Source organism: Sapajus apella, unplaced genomic scaffold (assembly GCF_009761245.1).
Source record: "Sapajus apella isolate SASKATOON/1434 unplaced genomic scaffold, GSC_monkey_1.0 scaffold46, whole genome shotgun sequence".
NCBI lineage: Eukaryota > Metazoa > Chordata > Mammalia > Primates > Cebidae > Sapajus > Sapajus apella.
In genome coordinates this window covers 18,750,070-18,769,465 of record NW_022436986.1, presented here as the reverse complement: position 1 = coordinate 18,769,465, position 19,396 = coordinate 18,750,070, and the positions used below count along the sequence as shown (strand labels likewise).

The window sequence follows — 19,396 nt, the reverse complement described above, 5'->3', positions numbered from 1 at the left end:
TGTGTGTGTGTGTGTGTGTGTGTGTGTGTGTGTGTGTGTGTGTGTGTGTATACTTATGTATATATGTGTATACACAGACATACACACACATACATGAGTGCATAATAGAGAAAGTACCTAGTACAATGGGTGGCACATGCTAGCATATGATGGCTGTGTTTTCTTCCTCACTCTTGTTCCCCAAGGTGGCATGTCATAAATAGCTGTTAGGCTGCTCAGACACAGTTCTTTCATTCCATCAGATGCCACTGAAGATCTGCCCTCCTGATTTTTATCATAATAATTCACTTCAGAACCCAGGGATTTTTATCAACTAGATGATAGGCAACAAATTTGAGGCAGAGATGATTATTTAGCTGATGAAAAGCCACTACCAACAGAAAGATTACAACCTCTGGAGTAGTTACTGCTACTTCTGAAAAGATCCCAGTGATTCCTAATGGCAAGTTCTTCTTGAATCTAATCAAATAAAAATAGAGGTTTTATTTAATCAGGCTGCAGGCTTTGCCCAATAGTTCACATAGGTTGTATTTCAGTTTAAGTGCAGAACTGACAAAACAAAATATCCTTTGGGTGTTTAGCAAACTAAAGGAAATTGTGCCTAATGTTTTGTTTATTTCTTTTAAATCAAAACTCTAAGATTACTACAGGAAACCACACCAGAACATTATGTGATATCAAGTCATACCCTGATGATTAAATATGACCTGTTAGTTACGTACAGACGGAGAAATGCCAAAATCAATCTCTATTCAGGAAAGGTCAACTAGTAAACAAACTTACAGATGCACAGTGACTAACGAGGGAATAACATTAAATCTTAAGGCATCATTGGTTGAGTCTTCTCTGGTAAAGGAAGTATTACCTATTTCAATGATTAGTATATGATTTTTTTAAGAAACCAATTAATTAAAATAAATACTAATGTTTTTTAAAAGAAAGGGGACTGATGTGAAGACTTCTACAAAATGAATTTGTATTGGAGTTTTAATTTGGGATTAAAAGCATACATAGGAGCATAATGGAATAAAGTTACAGGAGATTTTTCTCAAATGCAAAGTCAGGGTCCCTAGAAATTACTGTTATTATTAATTAGCAGTCTTTGAGCTCCTTTTTCACGTGTTGCACTCAGGGGTAGTTATTAGAAAATTCTGCTGATTTTTAAAGAATGTGGTGAGGTTGCATTTTGCCTGAGTGAAATGGTTTCAAACTGCATTATCTACCGTGATGTGCTAATTTTGTAGCTACATCATTAATGCCGGGTTTGCTTACCTGGTGGTATGCCTAAATCATCGTGTCCCAAGCATTGGTGCCAACCTAAAATGATGACATCTATTGTGGCTGAAAAGTCATACACTGACAAAAATATTCCAAAGCTTAAGAAATTTGGGGGATCTGTGTTTTTTGCAGCTGGCTTGGTTAGATTTCCTTGGCTAAGACTAAAAATTACCTTTAGTTGTTTTATAGATCCAGTGCTATATGCTGATGGAATAAAGGGATGACATGAAGACAGACAGAAACCTCATAAAATGTTCAAATCAAAAGAGCTCTCACATGGTGCTGAGAAATAAAACATAGGCACTTCTGCTTCAGGAGGTTTTCACATTTTGATCACAGATTGGCTTTTCTAAGCCCTTTTCTTTCACTACTAGAAATTCCCTCACGGTACAAACTGCCTAGTTCGCTAGAAGCCTTGTTCTCACAGACACCCCTCAGGTGTGTGAATCTTTTATCATAAAATTCTCTCCATTGACAGCCAAGATGGGGTTCTTCCCGCTGCTGGGAGCTGTGGATTGGCCCCTGCGTCCCTGTCAGATGACCAACTGTCGCTTGAGGATCTTCCCTGACATGTGGCTGCCTGCCCCCCAGAACCACGTTATCCACCAACAAAAACAAAGCAGCGTCAGGCGCAATCTGTCTTCTGGAACTAGGGAACGTGTCTGCCTCTCTGTGTTTCCTAATTGTGAGTGTAATTCAACAAAGTGTACAGTTTTCCTAACATCTAAAGCTACTGGGCTACTGGGATTTTTTTTTTTTTTAATAACTACTTAACAGTTTCCTTTTCTGTTCTTTTTTTTTCTTCTTCTTCTTTTTTTTTTTTTTTTTTTTTGAGAAAACCTGTGCTAGAAAGGCACTAGAGAAAATGAATTTCCTCACTCTTGTATGTAGCAATTATACACTGTGTTAGATTCTAAAAGCTAACAAAGTTGATACACATTTGGATAAAACATCTGCATGATTCAGACTCATCTACTTTCATTTGAAAAAGCAAACCCCAAGTTTTGGGGGAGAGCAGGCCACACCCAAGGGAGAGCCGCCGGACTGGGAGGTCACACCTGGTCAGCCTCTGCCTCTGCAGAGCTCCGGCTGCTCCACACCCAGTCACGTGAGGGAGCGCCCACTGAGCAGGTGACAGGGCAGTGGCCAGGCCCCAGGGAGGGCTCACTGGCAGCAGCTGTGGGAGCCAAGCCTCCGGGAGACCTGAGTGAACGAGACAAAGGTGAAGTTCTCGCAGTTTTCCAGCTTGACCTTCTTGGCTAAGTTTGGGACAATTCCCCGAAGAGAGCGCAGCCCCATCCTCTGCTCCTCATACCACACGCTGCCCATGTCTGTGGCCTCCTTCCTGGCAGTCAGGTAGAAAGGGGACTTGGCCTCCATTTGGGTGGGTGGCCGGTGGATGTACATGTACTTGTAGAGGAGGCAGTAAGGGCACTGTTTGTGCCCCCGGGAATGCTCATGGTAGATTTTCCCGTGACACACTCTGGTGGAGCTACTCCGGCTCTCCCGCTTGACGCTGTCGGTCCGGGCAAAGTAGGGCTGGTTTTGGGGGTCTTTGAGCAGCTCGATGTCACCGTACATCAGATCTGCATGCTCCTGCAGCGTCCGCATGTTCAGGTACTGGCTGTTGTACTTGACCACTGTGGACAGGAGAGTAATAGGGTTGTCATCCCCCAGACACCCTGCCTGCCACATCTCCTCCTCGTCAGAAAGTGAGAAGTAGACAATGTTGCGAGAACGGGCGCCTGACATGCCTGCCTTACTCAGCACCCACAGCTTCTCCTTGAGTTTCTTGGTGGAGGAGCTGAAAGTGCTGCTGGTGATGGAAAAGCCCACACCTGCGTTCTTCAGGATGCGGTCCAGGCCTCGGCGAATGGCATGGAGCGAGGTGGCCAGGAAGTCTGAGCCGTCGCTCTTCTTAACGGTGACATAAAAGTTCTCGAGCAGTTCGTTCAACTTCACTGCAGGGATCTCAAATGAGACAAACACGGAGGTTACACACTTGACACTCACACAGCCAGACCCCTCCTTCCTTCTAATCCTCACCAGGGGCTGTGTTGTAGACAACACGTTTTGTGACCCTTTAGCACGACATAGTGGAAAGAATAGTGAATTTCAAGCTGGAAGATCTAGGTTCCATACTTGGCTCCACCTAATCTTTTTAAACCTCAGTATTCCAATCTGCAAATTAGAACATCATAATCAATACCTTCTTCAAGGTTGTAATGCTTAAAGCAGAGGACCATGAAAGGGTCTGTAAATTCTAATGAACACCCACCCCAATACACATATATACATGTGTCTCCAAGTACATACGTATGTGTGTGTGTCTGTCTGTGTGTGTGTATACACTTATTCGCTGTTTGTAACTTTGACTTCCTCTTGGATGCCCTTGGTTTTGTTTGCAAATTAGTTGCTTCCCTCTCCTTTAATAAAATTCAACCAAACTCTCTGAGGGATTCCTGAATTAAACAAACTCTGAATAACTTCATTGTTAATTTCCTTGATATCTGCACAGACTCCATTTAGTTACTAGACATAGTGCAGTAGGGAAAGACGTCTGATATATCCATTTTGCATGGCAAGTTAATGCTCCTTGATTTTTCACTTGAATTTATCTGAATAGGTCCTGGAATATCTGGCTTAATGAGCCATAGGTTTTCAATATCAGTTGTTTGTTTAAAAGATATGAAAAAGCTGGGCATGGTGGCTCATGCCTGTAATCCCAACACTTAGAGAAGCCAAGGTGGGCGGATCACCTGAGGTCAGGCATTCAAGACCAGCCTGGACAACATGGTGAAACCCTGTCTCTACTGAAAATACAGAATTAGCTGGGCATGGTTGTGCGTGCCTGTAGGCCCAGCTACTTGGGAGGCTAAGGCAGGAGAATTGCTTAAGCCGGGGAGGCAGAAGTCACAGGGAGCCGAGATTGCACCATTGCACTCCAGCCTGGGCGACAAGACCAAACCTCTATCTCAAAAAAAAAAGTTACGAAAAAGTTAATGACTATCCTGACAGAACGAGCTCCTTATTTAGAGATGGTAAGGAAGCTTGGCTACTAAGAAAGCTTTATTTTCAAGATGGAACTACGAAGGCAAACCAGACCTTGTTCATGGTCTATTCAAGCTGAATACATATTCTAGGACAATTAGAAAGTGCCAATAAAATTTTTTTATTGAGTAGAAACTGGACAGGTAACATTCAATCTTCTAATAGTCCTTAATTAAGGAGGAAATAAAAGCTGAATTATAGATTAAAAATTAACTAAACTGAAAACATTATACATCAAAATGTATGAGATGCTGCTAAATATACATAATAAATATACATCATAGTCTCGAATGACATTGTTAGAAAACTTTATTGAGAATAAGCAAACTGATTATTCAACTCAAAAAGTTAAAAAACGTAAACTAAACTCAAAAATTGGATAGTGGGGTTGGGCACGGTGGCTCATGCCTGTAATTCCAGCACTTTGGGAGGCCAACGTGGGTGCATCACTTGAGGTCAGGAGTTCGAGACCAGCCTAGTCAACATGGCGAAACCCCATTTCTACTAAAAAAATAGAAAAATTAGCCAGGCATGGTGGTGCACACCTCTAGTCCAGTCCCAGCTACTCAGGAGGCTGAGGCAGAAGAATTGCTTGAAACCACAAGGCAGAGGTTGGAGTGGGCCGAAATCATCCCCCCGCCCTCCAGCCGGGGAAAAAAAGAAAAATTCCAACCACAAAAAAAAAAAAAAAAAAAAAGTAGAGTGAATCAATAAAAATAAATAAATTAATGGACTAGAAAAGAAATACACTGGGATAGATAAAAATGTAATCTTTGAAAAGACCTACAAAGCCAACAAACTTCTAGCAGGTCTGGCTTTATAAAGAGAGTGAGAAAGGAGGAAAGGAAATGTTTATACTTAAACCATATTAGGAGTAAGAAAGACTATACCTACAGAAAATGAAGAGAGAAAAGAATATGAACGGACATCACATACTTATACATATTAATCTGAAAACTTAAGATAGCCTGAACAATTATCTAGCAAATATAATTACTGGGTTCAATACAAGATAAAACATCTGAACAGCCCCAAAAAGTGTGAAATGATTGTCAAACATCTACATTGTTCCTAGAATGATGGCTTTATGGAATCAGTTCAGCTTTTCTTTTTCATTTAAACAGTTTCCAGAGCATAGGAAAAAGACAGAAAGGCTCTTCATTTTTTTCTAACCCAAATCTGACCAATATTACATTAAAACCCAAAGTATAACTTCCTCAAGTAAAATACAAGCAATTTTCATTTTGCATGTTATTGGGTTAAACAGAATATGCACACATCAGTACCATGCAAAACAAGGGCATGGCTCTGATATGCACAGGTTCCAGTTCATATGGTACCTCTCAAAACAAAGACTGCCTGTGTAACCAAGTATCCCAGCCTTGAAATGCATTTTTTTTTTTTTTTGAGACAGAGTCTCATTCAGTCGCCCAGTCTGGAGTGCAGTGGCACGATCTCAGTTCATTGCAGCCTCACTTCCTGGGTTCAAGTGATTCTCCTGCCTCAGCCTGCTGAGTAGCTGGGACTATAGGCATGTGCCACCATACCCAGCTAGTTTTTATAATTTTTAGTAGAGACAGGGTTTCACCATGTTGGCCAGGCTGGTCTCAAATTCCTGACTTCAAGCGATCTGCCCACCTTGGCCTCCCAAAGTGCTGGGATTATAAGCATAAGCCACCGAGCCTGGCTAAAATGCCTTGTAAAGTTTTGTTTTCCTTTCCTTCTGAGCCTCAGAATGTAGCCTTGAAAGGTACCTCAAGACTCTTTGTTTCCCTCCTCTCCTACCAGACACTCCCTTACACCATGCACATTTATCTAACTGTGTACTTATTCAACTTACACCAGGCACACTTATCTATGCACTTATTTAGAAGTTCCAGGGCTAATATGGAGACAAACCAGGCCTGGAAACCCAGTTGCAAAAATTCCAGAGATTACCTCAAGGCCATTCGTCAACAACCCAGCTACTGTTGAGACGAGGCCACCATGCTCCAGGTGGACCACAACTCAAGATATCCACTGGAAAAAGACACAGAGACCTTGTGCCCAGCAGCACTCGGAATCGCATGCCTCCCATTCCAAGTTCTCTTTTAAAGTCCCTGTCTCCAGCCAAAGTTTAAAATGGTTTCTTCAAGGCACTGTCATTTCCCCACTGCTAGTGCTGGAATAAAGTCACTTTCCTTTAACTGCATCTCATTTTTGTTACTGGCTTTGCAAGTGGTGAGCAGCTGCACCTGGGTTTGGTTACACCTGTGTCATCAAGTTAAATTTAGGACTGCAGTACACCAATACTGCATCAAAGCAAGGGGGGTTATTGTAGAAGGTAAAAATGATTCACTCTCTTTTTGTTTAATAGAGAGTGTCATGAGTTTTTGTTGGATGAATGGATTAATGATAATACATTCAAGGCATTATAGGAAGACAGAGAAAGGCATCAAACCTATTCTGTGAGCATCATGGGAAGTGTCTGACTCCTGAAGTGAACACGAAACGATTCCATCTTAATGAATATTTTAATAGAATTGACATTCACACATTAACGCAAAAAGTAACATGAACTTACAAATACTTGAAAAATATTTGAAAAAAAATGTGATATCCATTACAAATTTTTAAAAATTCGAATTCAAATTTAGATAGGAAGAAAAAGATCCTCTGACTATGATGAAGAGTAATTTACAGGCAAGAACTAGAAAAACTATACCCACAATGAAAACATTCAAATCTTTCTTATAAAGTCAGGAACAGGAAGAGCTTACTGAATATCACTGTTATTGTATAATACTGTTCTGGAGGTTCTAACTAACCAGGTAAGACAAGAAAAAGAAGACATATATACACATATATATGTATGCATGTATTTGGGAAAGGAAAAAGACAAAGTGTAATTTCTTTCTGATAATCTGGTTGTTGGTTCAGGAAACCCCAAGAGATTCAGCTCAAAAGTTATCAGAGTAGGTTAGTTGTATGCAAACTACAAGAAAAACAGCTTTCTGGCCCGGGCGCAGTGGCTCAGAAAGTAATCCCAGCACCTTGGGAGGCCGAGGCAGGTGGATCATCTGAGGTAGGGAGTTGGAGACCTGCCTGACCAGTGTGGAGAAACCCCGTCTGTACTAAAAAATATAAACTTAGCTGGGCATGGTGGTGCATGCCTGTAATCCCAGCTACTCAGGAGGCTGAGGCAGGAGAATCGCTTGAACCCAGGAGGTGGAGGTTGCGGTGAGCCGAGATCGCACCATTGCACTCCAGCCTTAGCAACATGAGTGAAATTCCATCTCAACAAAACAACAGCTTTCTAAGATACCAGTGATAATCAGTTCCCAATAACCATTGCACTAAAACTCAGCTGACTTTGGATTTTTAGGTTGTCACTTGCAACTCCCTACTTGCAGGTGGTAAGCTCCCTTTACAGTAGTTGAGCCTCCTTTGGTTGTGAGAGACAGACCAAACTTGCAGCTGAGGCAGAGAGGGCTATCAGAAGGAGTGGACTCTAAGGCCATCAGGACTCTCATTATCTCTCATCTCTCCTTCTTTGTGCAGTGGCTTTTTTTCATATAGCTGCAAGCACAGCCACCTACCACTCCCCAAAATTGACATCTTAAAGTTTCAGGTTTAGCAAGAGACCAACTCTCATTTTCAGGAGAAAAACACCCCAAAGCAGGATTCTGATTGGCCCTAATCCAAACAACTTGCCAAAAGGTAGTCCACTCTATCCATTCTCCTAACGTGATGGCTTCTGCAGTAACCACGCAGAATTACAGAAGAGGAAGGATCATAGAAGAAAGAGGAAGGGCTCCTGAAGAAGGGGTGCTGAGTAGAAAATCTTATTTTTTATGTTAGTGCTTTAAACAAAAACCAAAAAACAAATCTTTGATAGTTTCCTGCACTCTTGGGATAAATTCCAAACTGTTTACTTTGTATTCAAGTCTTCACAGTCTGCTCCCACAGTATGTGAAGACAGTTACAATTCCCCTCCCTGTACACACGCCCTTTGGCAACATGACACTGCTGCTTCTCCTATCAAATAAAATCCATTTTTCCACCTCTTGAATCTGGGCTAGCCACGTGACTTATTTTAACCAGCAGAATATGGCAGAAGTGACAATGTGTGAATTCTAAGCCTTCAAGGAATGTGTGAATTCCCAGGCTTCAAAGGGGTTCTGCTTTTGCTGGTTTTGTCTTTTTTTTTTTTTTTTTTTAAAGACCGTCTCACTCTGTCACCCAGACTGGAGGGCAGTGGCATGATCACGGCCCACTGTAGCATCCACCTCCCGGGTTCAAGGGATTCTCCTGCCTCACCCTCCTGAGTAGCTGGGACTACAGGCACACACCACCACGTCCAGCTAATTTTTGTAGTTTTGGTAGAGATGGGTGTTTCACCAAGTTGGTCAGGCTGGTCTTAAACTCCTGACCTCAAATGATCCGCCTGCCTCTGTCTCCCAAAGTGCTGAGATTACAGGTGTGACTGTGCCCCGCCTGCTTCTGTCTTATAGGTTCTTACTGGCTTAGTGCATGGTGTTGCCATGTCAGGAGGCCCAGGTAGACTGTGGGGATTTGGGGACAAGTTGTTTCCCATCTAACATGCAAGTGACTGCACCCATATGCATACCCTAGGTGAGACCAGCAGGGGAGGTACTAGGCTGAGCTCAGTCCAAAATGCTCACTCATCAAATCATGAACAAATAAAATGGTTGTTGCTTTAGAGCCCTATATTTTTGGGTGGTTTTGTTACAGAGCAGTAGGTAACTGGTACACACTCTATTTCTGTAACCTCATCTTCTGTTCTCTTGTACTCCATTTTCCAGCTTCATTGAACTTTTTGCCATAGTTAAAAACCATAAGGCCTTTTCACGCGACTTCCTCTGCTGAGAATGCTTTTTTCTACTAACCTTCTCTATTTGGAAAATCTCTATTCATCCTTCCAAAATTAGCTCAAATTCTACTTTCTATATAACCTAAGCAAAGTTACTCTGTCATATGGGATCCCATGGCACTTAATTTAAATTTTTATTATGGTCCTTTCCAAGTGGTACATTCTCTTATCTAGTTTATGTCTATCTCTTGAAGTGAACTGAAAGCTCCCTGAAGATAAGAACTACATTTCATTTATGACTGGAACTTTAATACATACCAGAAGTCCCAAAATATATGATTGGCACTATGTAACCATGGGTTAGGCCAGGCATGGTGGCTCATGCCTGTAATCCTAGCACTTTGGGAGACTAAAGTGGGCAGATTGCTTGAGCTGTCTTTGAGACCAGTATGGGCAACACGGTGAAACCTCGTCTCTACAAAAAATGTAAAAATCAGCCAGGCATGGTGGTGCAGACCTGTAGTCCTAGCTACTCAGAAGGCTGAGAAAGGTGAATCACTTGAACCCTGGAGGTAGAGGTTGCAGTGAGCAAGATCACATCACTGCACTCCCGCCTGGGTGACAGAGTGAGACCCTGTCTCAAAAAACAAAAACAAAAAACCAATGGGTTAAACCAACGAATTAACCTAGTGTCAGGAGAACCAAGCTGACTTAAGATACAGAACATTCTTCTTAATTTCCACAGAACACCACAAGTTTCAAAGTAAAATCACAGCAAAAGCAATTCCTAGAGAAATGTCAAGTCACAACACTTGCACTGTTTGCACACAAGAAACAGTTCATTCTGGCCCATATTGTTTGCCTCCTTAGTTTTCTCTGACTCAGTTTTGGTTGGTGATTTTTCCCCCAGGTTTCTAAGGTCTTCAAGTGATTATAAAGACATTGCAAGAAACCATTTTCCTTTAGTAACCACTCTGAATTGATTCACCATGTCAAGATTCGCTATGGATGATAAAATTGGCTTCCTTGATGTAAAAATGACCAAAGAGAAGTCAGAGACTGGTCATGGGGCTGATGATACCACGTGGGAAAGAATAAAATTTTAAAACTTGGCTGGGTGCAGTGGCTCATGCCTGTAATCCCAGCACTTTGGGAGGCCAAGACAGGCAGATCGCTTGAGCCCAGGAGTTTGAAACCAGCCTAGGCAACATAGTGAGACCCTGCCTCTAGAAAAAAATTTAAACATTAGCCAGGCATGGTGGCGCACGCTTGTAGTCCCAGCTACTCAGGAGGCTGAGGTGGGGGAATTACTTGAGTATATTTTTTATGTCTTCAAGTTCTTTTTGTTTCACATTTATTGATTTTAGATCTTCTTTGATAAGCATTTAAAGCCAATTTTTTTTTCTCTAGACTTAGTTTAGCTACAACTTACAAATTCTGATAAACGGTGATTTAATTTTCATTCAGTTCAAGACATTTTATAACTTCCTTTGTGATTTCTTCTTGGTCCTTTGGTTATTAGTAATATACTAACTTCCAAGTCCTGGGAACATTCTAGTTAACTATCTGTAATTAATTTATAATTTAATTAGGTCAGCACGGGGGCTCACACCTGTAATCCCAGTACCTTGGCAGTCCGAGGTGGAAGGATCACCTGAGGTTAGGAGACCAGCCTGGCCAACGTGGTGAAACCCAGTCTCTACTAAAAATACAAAAAATTAGCTGGGCATGGTGGCAGGCCTCTGTAATCCCAGCTCCTTGGAAGACTGAGGCATGAGAATTGCTTGAACCTGGGAGACAGAGGTTGCAGTGAGCCAAGGTTGCGCCACTGCACTCCAGCCTGGGGAACAAAGCGAGACTCTGTCTCCAAAAACAAACAAAAAAAATTATAATTTAATTTTATTGTGGACAGAGAACATACTCTATATGACTTCAACCCTCTTAATGAAATTAATTGAGACTTGTTTTATGACCCACCATATTGGTCTAGTTTGGTGACTATTCCATGGCATTTGGAAAGAATTTGTATTCTGCACTTGGCTGGAGTGCTTACATACATGTCAATTAGATTAAGTCAGTTTGATAGTGCTATCCCACTTATCTCTTATCCCTACTGATTTTCAGTCTGCTTGTTCTATAAATTACCAAGGGAGAAGTACTGAAATCTCCAACTGTGGATTTGCAATTTTTCCTTTAAGTTTTATCATCTTTTGCTTCATGTGCTTTTATGCTCTAAGTGTACACACATGATCTTCATGTCTTCTTGATGAATTGTTTTTATCATTACAAAATTTCTTTCTTCCTGTTAAAATTCCTTCTGTGGAATTCTACCTTGTTTGATATTAATAGCTACTTCAGGTTTCTTATGATTAATGCTTGTATAGTATATCTTTCTCTCATCACTTTACTTTTAACCTTTGTGAGTCTTTATATTTAAATTCAGATGTGAATAGCACATAGTTGGTCCTTGCTTTTTTAAAAAAAATCAAGTCTGACAATATCTTTCTTTTCATTGGTAGACATAATTATCAAGACAGCTGGGTTTACATCTACCATATCTTCCCATTTGTTTTTTATTTGTTCCATTGGTTCTTTGTTCCTTTTTTCCTCTTATTTCTGATTGATTTTTTTTTTTTAACAATTTCACTTCTATTTCCACATTAGGATTATTCACTCTATCTCTTTGTTTTATATTTTTAGTCTTGTTCTAAGATTTGCATTCTACATGTATCAGTCTACCTTCAAATACTATACCACTCTGCATATATTGCTGGAACTTTACAACACTATACTTTCGTTCTTCCACTTATCCTTTTTGCTATTGATACAATGCATTTTTTTCCTCCATATGTAACATATAAACCTTGAAATACATTGTTATGAGAAAAATAAATTTTATATGCCAGTCAAGCACTTTCTATTCCTTTGTAAGATCCCTGTTTCTATATGGTATAATTTTGCTTCTGTCTGAAGAGCTTCTTTTAATGTATATTGTTGTGTAGGTCTTTTGGTGATGAATTATCTCAGCTTTGGTACTTATGTAAAGGTTTTTATTTCACCTTTATTTTTATTTTCTCTGAATATAAAATTCTATGTTGACAGTTTTTTCCTTTAGCTCTTTAAAGATATTATTCTATTGTCTTCTGGTTTGTACAGTTTCTAATGAGGTTTTTTTTTTCTTTTCTCTGTATCAATTTAATATTTTTATTATTCCATTTTATCTTGTTATAGTTTTCATTTAAAAAGTCAGTGATCTTTGAAAGAAAATTTAAAAATTTTAAAAACTTATATATTTACCCATGTAGCTATCATTTCCAGTAGTTTCATCCCTTTGTTTCGATCCATATTTCCACATAGTATCATTCTCCTTCTGGCTATAGGACTTCCTTTAACATTTTTCTAAGTGTAAATCTGCTGATGATAAATTCCTTCATTTTTGCCCAGAAAGTCTTTATTTGATCTTCATTTTTTAAAGCTGTTTTCGCTGAGGATAGTGAAAATATTTTTCTTTAAAGAAATTGCCCCATTGTGTTTTCATTTTCATTGTTTCTGATGAGAAACCTGTTGTTGACCTTATCTTTGTTCCTTTGTATATAATATGTCTTGTTTATCTGGCTGCTTTTTTCTCTTTATCATTGGTTTTAAGCAATTTGATTACTTCCTCCTTCCCCTTTTCTCTTTTTGTTCAGGGATTCCAATTACATGTACATTAGGCTGCCTGAAATTGTCCCACATGTCAGTAATGCTCTGATTATTTTAAAAAATTCTCAGGCTGGGTACGGTGGCTCATGTCTGCAATCCCAGCACTTTGGGAGGCCAAGGCAGGAGAATAGCTTAAGCCCAGGAGTTTGAGATCAGTCTGGGCAACACAGAGATGCATAATCTGTACAAAAAATAAATTAGCCAGGTGTGGTGGCTCATGCCTGTGGTCCCAGCTACTCAGGAGGCTGAGGTGGAAGGACCACTTGAGCCCAGGAGGTTGAGGCTGCAGTGAGCTATGACTGGACCACTGCATTTCAGCCTGGGTGACAGAGCAAGGCTCTGTCTCAAAATTTAAAAAATTCTCTTTTCTTTCTGTGTTTCATTTTACATAGTTACTATTGTTATATATTCAAGTTCATATATTTTCTTCTCTAAGTAAAATATGCCTAAGCAGTTTGTTTTTCATCACACATTGTAGTTTTATATCTAGAGGTTCATTTTGGGTCTTTTTTATATTTTCCATGTCTCTACTTAAATTTGTGAATTTATCAAATATAGCTGCAATAACTATTTTAATGTCCTTTCTTCTAGTTATATAATCTAGTTAGTTCTGGCCTGATTTTGATGGATTTATCCTTTAAGGGATGTATTTTCTTGCTGCATGGCATGTCTGATAATTTTTGTTTAGGTGCTAGACATTGTAAATTTTATTTCTTGTGTTCTAGATTTTTTATATTATTATACATATTCTTAAGCTTTGTTCTGGGACATGATCTGCTATCTATAGGCCTTTGGGTCTAAATCTGTTGTTCATTGTTTTTATTCATCCTCACGCTTTGTGGTTTATTTCCTTAAGCTGCTGCTGACTTTTTTTTTTTTTTTTTTTTTTTAATGAGCACAAATTTAGTTGCTCTGACTCTGCAAAAAACCTGAGCACCTACATTTTGGATGTTTCCCTTAAAAGAGTATTATTATATGACTCTGCCAGGAGCTGGGTATACTACCTACCTAGAACCTCTTTAGGACCCTTTCAGGTCCTCTCCTTAATCAAGAATTCATCAGTTCATCTTCCCTTTTTTAATAATGTTATAAATATATGTCCTGCCTTTCATATGTGCTTACTGGTCACTACTTTAGTTTCTTTTTTTTTTTTTTTTTTTTTGGCCCCACGGATGTTTCCTGTCTGCAAGTATAGCAGAAAGGCCCCTCACACTATGTAGTGTACCATGGTGCCAGAAGTAGAAACCTGGGTTTCCTGTCCTATTTCATCTCTTGTTGATTCCCTAAACACATGACTCAAACCTGGATATCTCACTTGCCCTTGGACTTCACCTATGACCTCTATTTGCAAGACTTTTCAATGTATGGTTCCCGCTTTAACAGTTCCACCACTTTAAGTCCCACGTTCCTAACTCATTATCGGCCATGTCCATCTGCACATCTAATTTAGACTCAGTGCAGTCAAATCAAAATACAGTACCTTTATGTTCCATCTCCACATGTCCAAGACTTTTTCCTTCCACTTAAAAACCTCAAGCATTTCAAGTTAGGTAAGTTTTTCAGTATTTTGGGGTTTTTTTTTTAGAGGCAAGTTCTGGCTATGATGCCCAGGCTGGAGTACAGTAGCTATTCGCAGTCATCATCACAGCACACTGTATCCCTGAACCCTTGTGCTCATGCAATCCTCCTGCCTTAGCCTCCTAAGTAAGTGGGACTGTCACAGGTATGTGCCAGTACCACTGGCTTTCAAGTTGGAAGAGATTTAAGAGCTCATTGGGGAAAATGAGGACCAAGGACATTAATTTTTTGCTCATTACTTCCAATTATTCCCCTAAAATGCCACTTTTGTTATGTTTCTTCTCTCTCAAACAACTTGAGTGGTTTCCCTTTTGTCTAACCCTTAAGATGCTTGCAGATTTTATGGTCAGTGTTTTCCCTACAATAGTCCCTTTCTCTGTCCCTGCAATAATCCTTTCAAATAAAGTCTCTCCTTAGCAAAAACAAAACAAGGTATTTCAGTGATTTTCTAGTGCTCACAAGATTTTAGCTTGGTACTTAAGGGTTATCAGAATCTGGTTTCATTGTCCACAATATCAAGATATGAGGCCTCTGCTGTAGGCAAATGAGTCTGTCTCCCCAAATTTTATTATTCCTCACAGCACTCAGCCTAGGAGACTCCTGTCCTCATCTAATTCTACTGAAATCCTACCTTTCCTCAAAAATAAATCTTAAATATCAATTCTCTCTCCAGTTTTACCAAACCAAAATTAATTTACCCATCTGAACTTTTCAGGTATTTCCCATCTATAAATTCATAAAACGCTTGTTAAATTCTGCTTTGTGTGTAGATTTTTTCTATTTTATGTTATTTCAAAGTTTCCCCAGGCAGAAAGCCACCATTCTGTGTTCCCTACAATGCTTAGCACAGTGCCTGGCATTTGGAAGCTCAGTGAAGTTGGGTGAAAGAAGTAAACTCAAGAATCCCTTACCTTGGTGATGTCTGTGTGGTCTTTGAGCCCGTTGGTCATGCACCAATATCGCCACACATTCAAGGCGTACCGCGTGGCTTTGGTAGTATTTGGGCTTACTGCACTGGTACACAGATCATTCAAGTCATCATTAATATTAAATACAGGAAATTTGTTGAGCTTAGTGGAATAAGCTAGAAACAAAAACAATAAAAGCATTAAAATAATTTGCCATTCCCTTCTTTAGAGAATTACATCTTGGGATGTTAAAAAACAGAAAACTCTAAAAGATAACACTTTAAAACATGAAATGTCTATTAAAGTATATGTATGTATATTATGTGTGTGTATGTGTGTGTATATATATATATATATATATGAATAAGTAGGGAACAATACTTATAACATGGAATCAATGCAGTAGCTTGCATTTAATCCCTACTATTTTTTCATATATACTAGCTTATGGACTAATGCAGGCATTCCGATAATAGAAGTATAAAAATAAATGCTGAAAATCAAAGAATGTTCTATCTAAAATTTTCACTGAAAAAAATAGCATTTCTATTAACAATAACAAAAGGAAAGGAAGAAAGATAAAGCAAATAAATTACACACTCTTAGCACATGAAGACCTAGCATTTATTTGTAATTTACATTTTCAAATGTCTTGTGTGCCATCATGAGAATCCTTAAATGAAATGGTGTTAGGAGTTTTTCTTTTTCTTTTTTTTTTTGAGACGAAGTTTCCCTCTTACTGCCTAGGCTAGAGAGCAAAGGCGTGATCTCGGCTCACTGCAACCTCCGCCTCCTGGGTTCAAGCGATTCTCCTGCCTCAGCCTCCTGAGTAGCTGGGATTCTAGGCACCCATCCAGCTAATGTTTTGTATTTTTAGTAGAGATGGGGTTTCACCCATGTTGGCCAGGCTGGTCTCAAACTCCTAACCTCAGGTGATCCACCCACCTTGGCCTCCCGAAGTGCTGGGATTACAGGCATGAACCACTGCACCTGGCCCTGTCTTAGTATTTTTTTTTTTTAAAGTTTTGTTCACAAAATTGATAGAGAGAGGGGTTTAAATTCTGATCCCACAACTCAGAGGAGAGGGAACATGGCTGAAGTTGCCATAATGACTTCAGATCAAGACAGGTCTTCCTCAACATGTCCACTTTAAGTGTTGGTCGTCAAAGGGATAGCCCATAACCCTTAGATGGCTTTTTGTAAGACCCTGTGATCTGCTGAAACCAGGCTTAATCTGTTCAAATTGTAAGTCAAGGTAGAGCATCTCAAGGTAAAAACACTTCATCTAATAGTTCTCACTCTCTGGACTACTGATGTATGTATTCAAACAAGGTGCTAACTGGCTAGGACTGTGGGAAACAGCAAAAGGAAAAGTTAGTGCAATGACCAAAGTGAACTGCAAATTGGGTTCACTTTACCTCCCTCAACTCACCTTTCACTGCTCCCTCTGGGCATCTCCTCTACACCAACTACCAGTCTCTTGCTGCCCCCAGGATCTGTTAGCACCAGGACACCCACATTACACCTGCCCCATGGATTGCCTGAGCAATCTTCGTACAGTCATTTTTTTTTTTTTTTTTGAGACAGCGTCTCACTCTGTCACCCAGACTGGAGTGCAGTGGCATGATCTTGGCTCACAGCAACCGCCACCTCCCAGGTTCAAGTGATTCTCCTGCCTCAGCCTCCCACATAGCTGACATTACAGGCATCCGCCACCACACCTGGCTAATTTTTGTGTATCTAGTAGAGATGGGGTTTCACTGCGTTGGCCAGGCTGGTCTCGAACTCCTGACTTCAGGTGATCTGCCCGCCTCAGCCTCTCAAAGTGCTAGGATTATAGGCGTAAGCCAGTGTGCCCAGCCTTCACATGGTCTCTGTACCAATCAAAATACTGTCTTTTTTTTTCAATTCCAAATCCACTTCTACATAACCTTTCCTTACACTCGCCCAACTCTCTTATTCTCTCCTTCAGTCTATGTCTCACATTTGCTTTACTACTTTTTTTTTTTTTAAAGGGGAGTCAGGTTTTAATTCAAGACACATGCTTTACTACTTTTTAGGAGTGTGTTCTCATTGTGTCCAGAAGGTCTCTTCAATTTGTTTGCATTCCCCTTAAGACTATATCTTTGCTCTTTCAATCTTGATCCTGCCCAGAACCGTTGAACACACTCAGCTTTAATAAATGTATACAGCTACAAAGGAAGAAAAAATGCTGGAAACTATCTGAAGCAACTGTGTGATGTAGGTATATTTCTCTCACCAACCCCATAAACCTGGATAACTCCTATTACTTGTGGGACTTGCTTGATACTAAAAAAATGAATCTTGTATAAAATTTATTATTATTATACCTAGCACTAATTGAATGCCTACAACATGCCAAGAGGTTTTACATAAATTATCTATAATCTGTAAGCAAGCCCTTTGTTATTCCTATTTTAGAGGTAAGGAAATCAGCCTCATACATTTAAGTAACTTCATACATTCACTCATACAATATTTACCAAGGTACCCTCCCTATGCCAGGCACTGGACTGTTTAAGCTATGGAATTAGTAAGTGGAAGAGCCAGGATTTGAACCTGGGTCTCTGACTCTGTGGTTGAGTCATTTCAGTGAAGGAATCAGGTACTATAAGGATAAAACTCTCAGTAAAGAATGCAATTTAGATATCAGCTTGTGCTTATGAAAAATACCCTGGTCCCCCAAATTTATTCAGATGAACCTTCAATAAGAGTAACTAAGACTGCTTTGTTTAGATGACCACTATAGTTTCAAACATGATTAAATTTAATTATTACATTAAACAGCTAAGGACATTAAATAATTTCTTTTTTAAATTTTCTTAAAATCACAGGACAGAGACTGTACATTGAAAATGGAAACCTAAATCCTAGTACACAGTGAAACAGGTAAAGAATACTTGTCTGCTTATGTAATAGAACAGAAATTATGTGAAAATGATTAAATGACATATATGGTTCCTTCATGATTATATTTGTCGATTAAATTACATTTACTTAATAAACTGCTTTCAAAATTTTGGAGGCAGGAGTTGTGTTATGGTGCCGATGATATTTTTCATAGTCTATATTGATGAAGAAACAAAGGTCAGAATTTTAACTGAATACAGGAAAAGGAGGAAACTACTAAAGGAAGATGTGAATGATTTTTTCTGCCAGAAGGCAGGACAAACCCTGAGCTCATGGTGAGGAGGAGCTGGGGTGACAGCGGGAAGGGACGGTGAGGTTGTGGTAGTGTAGGCTGCGGCTGCCCTTACATCATCTGCCACCAGCCCAGGTCTTGGCAAGTATGGCTGCATGAAGTGAGGGAAATTTGCTGTGGAAGGCCACCCTGAGGGCCAGAGAGAGTTACTACCTCAGGTAACTCTGGGCAGTCCCATTGGACATGGACAGGGGAAAAAGCAAAGCAGCTAGGACAAGCAAAGAAATCCCTGAATGTCACCATCTCTCAAGCAACACCTTCCCGCTATCTACCGCTGGGACAGTTCCAGCTTCCCAGCTATTTCCAGCTCAGGCACCCTGAAGGGAAGCCTATTCATGGATACTTCTTCAGCCACTCATCACAGCTGCTTGAAGTCCACTTGCAGAACCCTGTGATCAACCACTGCCTGCAGAAATGAACTCTATCCAGATGTTATCAGACAGGAGCCTTTAGCAATAGCTAAGGAAATCCCTAGCAATTACCAGTAGTGATCAATCTAGACCTGAATTTTAAAATGTGAGTACATAAGCATCACTTGGCAATGGGAAAACCAGTAGCATGACAGTCACCAAGCTATACAAGCAGAAAAGCTAATTCCACATTCCCTACTCCTCCTTCTAAAAGGAGAGTTAACCCAGAAAACCAAACATAAAAAATTAGAACATTACAAATATATCATTAGAGATTTGAGAGGATAACACATCCTTAAAATAACAACAGTCTTTACTGAAAAAGGAAAAACAGGAAAATAAGAAAGATCCTAGAAATTTAAGATGATTGAAGAAATATATTTTAAAAACAAAAGAAGAGCTGAGTATTACAATGAACATGGCTAAAAGGCAA

General features: G+C 39.8%; 1 protein-coding gene across 3 annotated transcripts in view; it reads right to left on the bottom strand.

The window, feature by feature from the left end:
* Window positions 1–959: 959 nt before the first annotated feature.
* KIAA1958 (KIAA1958 ortholog) overlaps window positions 960–19,396 on the bottom strand; it is a 171,645-nt gene continuing 153,208 nt past the window's right edge. For all 3 annotated transcript variants that reach the window (XM_032240370.1, XM_032240368.1, XM_032240369.1), the window contains 2 exons: window positions 15,334–15,506; window positions 960–3,249 (listed from right to left, as the gene is read on the bottom strand). In XM_032240370.1, the coding sequence (XP_032096261.1) occupies window positions 2,443–3,249; window positions 15,334–15,506 (980 nt within the window). In that variant the 3' untranslated portion in view covers window positions 960–2,442. The remainder of the gene's footprint in view (window positions 3,250–15,333; window positions 15,507–19,396) is intronic.